The 10055-nt window shown below is 35.4% G+C and overlaps 1 protein-coding gene across 2 annotated transcripts in view; it reads left to right on the top strand.

Moving 5' to 3' along the window:
* prkar2b (protein kinase, cAMP-dependent, regulatory, type II, beta) overlaps positions 1-10055 on the top strand; it is a 32888-nt gene that overhangs the window by 821 nt on the left and 22012 nt on the right. For both annotated transcript variants that reach the window (XR_015526019.1, XM_087311569.1), the window contains exon 2: positions 4911-4946. Coding sequence is in view for 1 of the 2 variants with exons in the window: in XM_087311569.1 (XP_087167695.1) it covers positions 4911-4946 (36 nt within the window). In the remaining variant the exon portion in view is untranslated. The remainder of the gene's footprint in view (positions 1-4910; positions 4947-10055) is intronic.

Raw genomic sequence — 10055 nt, 5'->3', positions numbered from 1 at the left:
CATGTATGAAAACTACATGCTTTTTCATTTAAAAATGAGTGGTCAGACATATAACGGCATTTATATTGTATTTTTGCGTTGTAGATCATCATAAAAGCACACTATATAGGCCCTGTGTGTGCATTTGGTGAAATGCAACATCAAAATGCTCTTTTAATTTACAAAATCAGACAAAAAAAGGCTTTTATGTTGTATTTTAGTGTTGTGGATCATCATAAATGCACACTATAGGCCCTGTTTGTGCATTATGAGACATGCAACATCACACACACACAAACATGCATGAAAACGAAGGGCTTTCATTTATAAAATGAGTGGTCGGACAAAAAAAATGGCATTCATATTGTATTTTAGAGTTGTGGATAATCACAATATAGGCCCTTTGTGTAAAACACTGGCCTTTAATCTAAATTTACACACTTGCATGATAACAAAATGCTTTTTTTTACTTTACAAAATGAGCGGTCGGACAAAAAACAGGCATTTATATTGCATTTTAGTGTTGTAAATCATCATAAAAGCACACCATATAGGCCCTGTGTGTGCATTAGGTGAAATGCAACATCACACACACACATGCATGACAACGAAATGCTCTTAATTTACAAAAAACAAAACAGTCAGACAAAAGAAGGTTTTTATGTTGTAGTTTAGTGTTGTGGATCATCATAAATGCACACTATAGGCCTTGTGTGTGCATTATGAGAAATGCAACATCGCGCACACACACACACATGCATGCATGAAAACGAAGGGCTTTCATTTACAAAATAGTGGTTGGAAAAAAAAAATGGCATTCATATTGTATTTTAGAGTGGTAGATCATCACACTATAGGCCCTGTGTGTAAAACACTGGCCTTTAATCTAAATTTACACACTTGCATGATAACAAAATGCTTTTTTTTACTTTATAAAATGAGCGGTCGGACAAAAAACAGGCATTTATATTGCATTTTTGCGTTGTAAATCATCATAAAAGCACACTATATAGGCCCTGTGTGTGCATTAGGTGAAATGCAACATCACACACACACATGCACGACAACGAAATGCTCTTTTAATGTACAAAATAAGCAGTCAGACAAAAAAAAAAAGGTTTTTATGTTGTGGATCATCATAAATGCACACTATATAGGCCTTGTGTGCATTATGAGAAATGCAACATCACACACACACACACACACACATGCATGAAAACAAAGGGCTTTAATTTATAAAATGAGTGGTCGGACAAAAAATGGCAATTATGTAGTATACTATAGGCCCTGACTGTGTGTTAGAATAAAACACTGGCCTTTTATGCATATTTACACACTTGCATGATAACAAAATACTTTTTTTTACTTTACAAAATGAGAAAAACAGGCATTTATATTGTATTTTAGTGTTGTGGATCATCACTCTATAGGCTCTGTGTGTGCATTAGGAGAAATGCAACATCACACACACACATGCATGAAAACTACATGCTCTTTTAATGAAATAATGGGCAGTCAGACATAAAAAATTCCATTTATATAGTGTTTTAGTGTTGTTGATCTTCACACTACAGGCCCTGTGTGTGTGTTAGAATAAAACACCGGCCTTTAATGCAAAAAATAACACACTTGCATGATAACAAAGGGTTTTATAATTTACAAAATGAGCGGTCGGCCAAAAAAAGCCATTTATATTGTATTTTAGTGGTGTGGATCATCATAAAAGCACGTTATATAGGCCCTGTGTGTGCATTAGGTGAAATGCAACATCACACACACATGCATGATAACAAAATGCTCTTTTAAATATTCGAAATGAGCAGTCAGACAAAATAAAAACTAGCATTTATGTTGTATTTTAGTGGTGTGGATCATCACACTTTACAGGCCTGTAGCCAAGAGGGGTTTGGGTGGTTTAAAAGACCCACCTCGCACTGATAAAAGGTCCAGAATGTGATTCATACTTGAGCTTATTTGTCCCATTTTGCCTGCTGTGCCATCTTAAATTGTTGAAATAACCCATCAAAGAAGGCTTCCCGTGAATGCAAACAATTATTTTTCATGAGCTGTGCAAGAAAACATACAATCTAACGCAAGTAAAGTCATCTTTCACTACAAGTAACTTTTATTTTGAATTTTGAGCCTTTTCTTGAAAGAAAAAAATGGCAATAAAAAAGTTTGAAGCAAAAGCGGCTCATATTAAAGGTCATTTTAAAACTAATTAGGCTATTTTTGTTGTTCATGAATTTTTAAAAATTGTTTTTTTTTACAAAGAGACTAGAAAATTCGTGAAGCTCTACAATATTATCATTATTATGCTTTCATAGTTTTATTATTCACATGGCCAAATTCTGGCTGTCCAGTTTGTTGCCCTTTAATCTTTTTTCCCTTTTCTCTTTTTTCATACTCCCTTTTTTTTAATGATAAATGATGTAATACATTTGTATTTAAAATTTACATTATTATATTTTATATTATACTTCTTTATTCTAAATATTTAGAAAATGTTTTAGGGACTGCAAAAAGTGTGGTTATGATGACCACCCGACAAAATGTGACTAAAATGCAATATTTAAACCTCATGATTAAATAGAAAATGAGGCGAATAATGCAGAAAGATCCACTTTTTCAGAAAAAAAGAAGCACACATTTCACCAGCATGATAAGAAAGTGCTTTTTTTATTTACAAAATGAGCAGTCGGACCAAAAAACTGCCATTTATATTGTATTTTAGTGTTGTGGATCATCACTCTATAGGCTCTGTGTGTGCATTAGGAGAAATGCAACATCAGACACACACATGCATGAAAACTACATGCTTTTTTCATTGACAAAATGAGCAGTCAGACAACAAAATTCTAATTCTAATGTATGCAAACAATTATTTTTCATGAGCTGTGCAAGAAAATATACAATCTAACGTAAGTGAAGTCTTGTTTCACTACAAGTAACTTTTATTTTGAAATTTGACCCTTGACCCTTCTTCTTGAAAGAAAAAAATGACAATAAAAAAAGTTTGAAGCAAAAGCAGCCTGTATTAAAAGTAATTTTAATACTAATTAGGCTATTTTTGTTGTTCATGAACTTTCAAAAATAATTTTTTTACAAAGAGAGTAGAAAAATCGTGAAGCTCTACAATCTTAACATTATCATGTTGTCATTTTTATATTATTCACATGGACAAATTCTGACTGTCCAGTTTGTTATCTGCCCAATAAATGACAATAGGCTTCTTTATTTATTTCAAACTTTAACAGACTCCCCTTTTGTTAATGATAAACAATTTAATAAGTGTATCAAAGAATTATATTTACTAAATTTTGATTATATTTCTTTATTCTAAATATTTAGAAAATGTTTCGGTACCTTAAAAAGTGTGGTTATGATGACCACAAGACAGGCTAGTCCTGCTAAACAATAGAGCTTAAAATGTGACTAAAATGCAATATTTAAACCTCATAATTAAACAGAAAATGAGGTGAATAACTGCAGAAAGGTCCAGGTTTTGAGAAAAAAGAACCACACGTTTCACCAGGCTGGCTACGGGTCTGCTATAGGCCGTGAGTGTGCATTATAGGATAAAACATTGGCCATTATTTTATTTTTTTTTATGGAAATGTATTGTTTTTTTGCAAGTGAATTCTTTGTATTTCCATTTATTTCACTCAATTTTGAGGCATAAACATTTGGATTTTGGCCTGAAACATGGTTCCTGTGCACATGGGTCCATCTATAGGCCATTAATGTGGTCATCTTCATTGGATAATTAATTTTTTAAAGGTTTTTCTCTCAGTTTTAAAAAAATCAGTAGGATTACTTATATAAAAAAATATAATTTAAAGCAGGTGGTTAGTAATTATTTACACTCTATTATATATTTTAACATTTATCTTTATCTACCTGTTGGCCAGCAGGTTTATATTCATATTGACCACATGTAAAAGATTTACACTTTAAAGTATGTTTTCAAACGGTGATAATATTTCCAAATTTATTCAGAACTTTAGAGTAAATGTTTGATTAAAAATGTAAAACAAATTATAAAATATGAGACATTAAAATATAATGTTTAATAAATGTAAACATCGTACTTTCAAGATTGCTACTTTCTGTTATTAGCGTTTCTGTCTGCATCCCCATAATGGCATGTAATATTGCGCTCTTATAAATTTATAAGTTTCACCGTAAACAATATATTTTTTGAACCCAGGAAATAAACGATACAGCAAAATATGAAATGATGGACTTTATATTCTATCCATATGAGATATATATATCCTCCGGGTGCTCCGGTTTCCCCCACAGTCCAAAGACATGTGGTGCAGGTGAATTGGGTAGGCTAAAAATTGTCCCTTGTGTATGAGTGTGTGTGTGAATGTTTCCCAGAGATGGGTTGCGGCTGGAAGGGCATCCGCTGCGTAAAAACTTGCTGGATAAGTTGGCGGTTCATTCCGCTGTGGCGACCCCGGATTAATAAAGGGACTAAGCCGACAAGAAAATGAATGAATGAATGAATATATATATATATATATATATATATATATATATATATATATATATATATATATACACAATATATATGAATATACACAATATATATACATACACAATATATATATATATATATATATATATATATATATATTTCTTTATCAGTCATCATATTGCACATCCTAAATGTCACTGCATGCAAAATAAACAATACAAATGCTCTGTATCTCCGTGATGATGAGTGTCATTCAGTTACAAGACATAAACACTTGGATTTTAGCCTGAAAGATGCTTCCTGTGCAGACGGATCCATCTATAGGCCATTACTGTGGCCTCCTGAATTCAATATTTAATATTCATTAATATTCCATTTTACTGGAGTGCACGGCGAGTAATATTTTCATCTGACTTTTTTTGTTTGTTTGTTTCTCTCCTCTCAGCTCCGGTTATCAACAGATTTGTCCGGAGAGCTTCTGGTAAGTTTGGTATTGCTAAAATTACACATTCATTAATAGGAATATACACTACCTGACAAAAGTCTTATTGTGGATTCCAGTTGTAAGAGCAACAAATAACTTGATTTGTAGTTCAATCATCTGTTGAGCTGCATCCCAATCATCACAAATACTGCAGAAGACCTACTTAAACCCGCATGGACCCAAGATTCTCACAGAAATCAGTCAAGTTTGGTGAAGGAAAAATCATGGTTTGGGGTTACATTCAGTATGGGGGCGTGCGAGAGATCTGCAACATCAACAGCCTGAGGTATGAAGACATCTGTGCTGCCCATTACATTACAAACCACAGGAGAGGGCAAATTCTCCAGCAGGATAGCGCTCCTCATACTTCAGCCTCCACATCAAAGCTCCAGAAAGCAAAGAAGGCTAAGCTGCTCTAATTTTGGCCAGCCCAGTCACCAGATATGAACATTGAGTATGTCTGGGGTAAGATGAAGGAGGAGGCGTTGAAGATGGATCCAAAGGATCTTGACGAACTCCGGGAGTCCTGCAGGAATGCTTTCTTCGCCATTCCAGATGACTTTATTAATCAGTGATGTGAGTCATGTCAGAGATGTATGGATGCAGTCCTCTAAGCTCATGATGGAGTCAGACACAATATTCCTTCTGTCTCCACTGCAGCAGGACTTTGTACTCTATACTGGACATTATTTCTGTTCAGTGACAAGACTTTAGTCTAAGCAAAGTCAAAATAAGCGTCATCTAGAGGCCTTTGCCTTTCATATGAGCCACTTCTGATACCAAATGATCCACTAGAAGTCAAGTTATTATTTGCTGTTCCTAAAACTTGGAAAGGCAACAAGACTTTTGTCAGGTAGTGTATATATTTAATGTGTTGTTGTTATATATTCATTAAAAAGATGGTTGTGTTGATCAGAAATGCCTACTTTGTTGGTCACACTTGCGGTTTTAGATTGTGTTTTGAATCATGTCTGTTATACCTCTTTTTACAAGATAAAATAAATCTCAGAGTGTCACATTAGACACTCTAGGGACATCAATGTGAGTTTCAGCTCAAAATACCACACAAATAATGGTTTTCCACTCTCTGAAACTGACCCTTTAAGGCAGGGGTCACCAATCTCAGTCCTGGAGGGCCGGTGTCCCTGCAGGGTTTAGCTCCAACTTGCCTCAACACACCTGCCTGGATGTTTCAAGTATACCTAGTAAGACCTTGATTAGCTTGTTCAGGTGTGTTTGATTTGAGTTGGAGCTAAAATCTGCAGGACACCGGCCCTCAAGAAACAAGTTTGGTGACCCCTGCTTTAAAGCTTTGATTCTAACTGTAGTGTTTTGGTACTGTCACTTTAAATGCAAATGAGATTGTGCTCTTTCAGAAGTGGGCGGAGCTACAAATGCCTATGAATATGCATAGTGGCAGATTCAAAAACAAGACTAACGTCCTTTGCTAATGAGGGAGAGATGGTCTCTAATGGGCGGGGCTTTCCCACTCTGATGACACGTACAAAGGGAGAACGTCAATCAAAGTGTTTCTGCAGACTGTTCTTATCAAGTCTGATGATACAAAATACAATTAATACATGTTTACCTTTAGAAGCTGCTTATATTCACACACTGTGTTTAAACTCCTTATAAAACTGATTTTTGCATAATATCTCCCCTTTAAGATCATTTACCATTGAGGATTTATTGTTGGGGGTGAACTTATTTGCAGTTTGCTGGTGATCTTTTCCATCTGATGAAACATCTAACTGGATTGTTATTGTTAACGTGTAATTGGCTTGTTTACTGCGCTGAGAGAGCTAATGGTTTAATTGACTATAATGGAAGATCAGCTTGATTTGCAGTGGTTTAAATGCTGTGAAGTTCTGTCCCTCGTGAAGCACTTTATAACACACATGAGGACGGATGGAGGGATGTTAATAGTCACAGACCAGACTGAAATGACAGAATGGAAATGAAGTAAGATCGTGACCGGTAAAAGTAGTTTGGCGGTCAATTAGTAAGGAATGTGTTTATGAGGTTGGGAGGAAGTTCATGTTTGGAGATGGATGGATGGATAGATGGTTTATGAATGGACGAATAGATTACAGATGGATGGATGATGAATGGATGGTAAATGAATGGATGGATGAATGGTTAGGTGGCTGATGGATGGATGGATGAACAGATTATAGATGGATGGAAAGATAGATAAATTGATGGATGGATGGATGGATGGATGGATGGGTGGATGATGAATGGATAGATGGATGATGAATGGACACTTGGTTGATGGATGAATTCAAAGATAATACAGTAGATGGATGGATGGATAGATAGATGTATGAATGATGAATAGATGTATGGATGCATAGATTATAGATGGATGGATGAATGATGGATGGTTAGATGGATGATGAATGGACACATGGTTGATGGATTAAAAGATAATACAATAGATGGATAGATATGGATGGATGGATGGTTGATGGATTGATTAATAGATTCTAGATTAATGGATGGATGGATGTTTAGGTGGTTGATAGATGGATGGATGAATAGATTATAGATGGAATGATGGATGGATGATGGAGGGTTAGATGGATGATGAATGGACACATGGTTGATGGATTAAAAGATAATACAGTAGATGGATAGATAGATGAATGATTAATGGATATAATGGATGAATAGCTTATAGATAGATAGATAGATAGATAGATAGATAGATAGATAGATGGATGGATGGATGGATGGATGGATGGATGGATGGATGGATGGATGGATGGATGGATGGATGGATGGATGGATGGATGGATGGATGGATGGATGGATGGATGGATGGATGGATGGATGGATGGATGGATGGATGGATGGATGGATGGATGGATGGATAGATAGATAGATGGATGGATGAATGGTTAGGTGGCTGATGGAAGGATGAAGTTTATAGATGGATTGATATATTATAGCTAGATCGATGGATGAATAGATTATAGATAGATAGATAGATGAATGATGAATGGACAAATAGAGTATAGATGGATGGATGGGGGACAAATAGATATTTGATGGAGAAATCAATAGATGGATGCATGATGAATGGATACATGGTTGATGGATGAATAAATGAATGATTAGACTACAGGGATGGATGGATGGATGGAAGTTTGATGGATTGATAAATAGATTATATATGGATGGATGGCTGATAAAGGGATGCATGGTTGATTGATGGATGAATGAATGAATGAATAGATTCTAGATAGCTTGATGAATAATGGATAATTGGATGTTTAGGAGGTTAATGGATTGATGGATGGATGAATAGATTATAGATGGATGGAAAGATAGTAGATGAAATGGATGAATGGATCGATGGATGATGAATGGACACTTGGTTAATGGATAAATTAAAAGATAGTAGATGGATGGATGGATATGTATGGATGATGAATGGATATATGGATGGATAGATGAATAGATTATAGATGGATGGATGGATGATGAATGGTTAGATGGATGATGAATAGACACAGTTGATGTATTAAAAGAAAATACAGTAGATGGATAGATAGATGGATGATGAATTGATAAATGGTTGATGGATGGATGAATAGATGAATAGATTATAGATGGATGGTTAGGTGGCTTTTGGAAGGATGAATAGTTTATAGATGGATTGATATAGCTCGATGGGTGTATGGTTAGATAATTGATGAATGGACAAATAGAGTATAGATGGATGGATGGAGGGACAGATAGATGGATGCCTGATAAATGGATACATGGTTGATGGATGAATGAATGATTAGATTAGAGGGATGGATGGATGGATGGATGGTTGATGGATTGATAAATAGATTATATATGGATGAATGGATGGCTGATAAAGGGATGCATGGATGGATTCTAGAGTGATGGAAGGATGGATGGACGTTTAGGTGGTTGATCAATAGATAGATAAATAGATGGATGGATGAATAGACAGATGGTTGATGGATGGATTGATTACAGATGGATGATTAGGTGATTGATGATGGATAGATTATTGATGATGGATGGACGGATGTTTCGGTGGTTGATGGATGGATGAATATATTATAAATTGATGGATGAATAAATGGTTAGATGGTTGGTGAATGGACAAATAGATTATAGAGGGATGGATAGATGATAGATTATAGAATATAAGTGGAGGGATGGTTAGGTGGTTGATGGATAGATTGATTTTAGATGATGGATGGATGAATAGATTATAAATGGTAGATGAATGGTTAAATTGGTAATGGAAGAATGGATGAATAGATTATTGATGATAGATGGCTGGAAGATAAACGAATGGATGAATGGTTAGGTGATTGATTGATGGATTAATAGACATTATAGATGATGGATGGACACTATACAGATGCATGGACTGGTAGAATAGATGGACTGGATAGAAGGATGGGTTGATGGATGAGTGAAAGTCGTAATGTTTTGGATTTAAATGGATGGATGAACAGAGAGATGAACAGATTGATAGAAGTGAACAGCTAAATTGATGCGTGGATGGATGGGTGGATAATAGATGGAAGTATAGACATTATAGATGATGGACGGATGGATGAATGATAGATATATAAGCATACATAGAATGAGAGATATAAACAGACAGATAGACAGATAGATGGATGAACAGATGGACAGATGGTCATCTTCACAGACATCTGTCAAACACTTGAATGGAAAGAGACGTCTATAAAACCAAAGCCAGCTCTGTTATTAGTGAGAGTTCGTCAGGCGAGTCAGAAGTGCTCATCTCGGCTCTGCGTCTGCTTTATTTCATGTCAGCTTTGCTTTAACAGAAGAGCGTGACCCTCTGTTCTCAAACTGTGACTGAAAACAGCTCAGATGGGAAGGAGAATGAAGCCTAGAGTGTGTGTGTGTGTGTGTGTGTGATACGTTTCAGCTTAAAATGCCACACAAATAATGATGTATAACTCTCTGAAACTGACCCTTTTAGGCTTTGACCCTAATTGTGCCATTCTGGTGACTGTCGCTTTAAATTCGAAAGAGATTGTGCTATTGAACGTCTTTTAAAAATGATCTCCTGCAGATACAGTGGGTAAACGCTAACCG

This window comes from Danio rerio, chromosome 25 (assembly GCF_052040795.2).
Source record: "Danio rerio strain M-AB ecotype USA chromosome 25, GRCz13ab, whole genome shotgun sequence".
In the NCBI taxonomy this organism is placed as follows: domain Eukaryota; kingdom Metazoa; phylum Chordata; class Actinopteri; order Cypriniformes; family Danionidae; genus Danio; species Danio rerio.
Note: the sequence above shows the minus strand (reverse complement) of the source record. Positions and strands in the feature narration are given on the sequence as shown.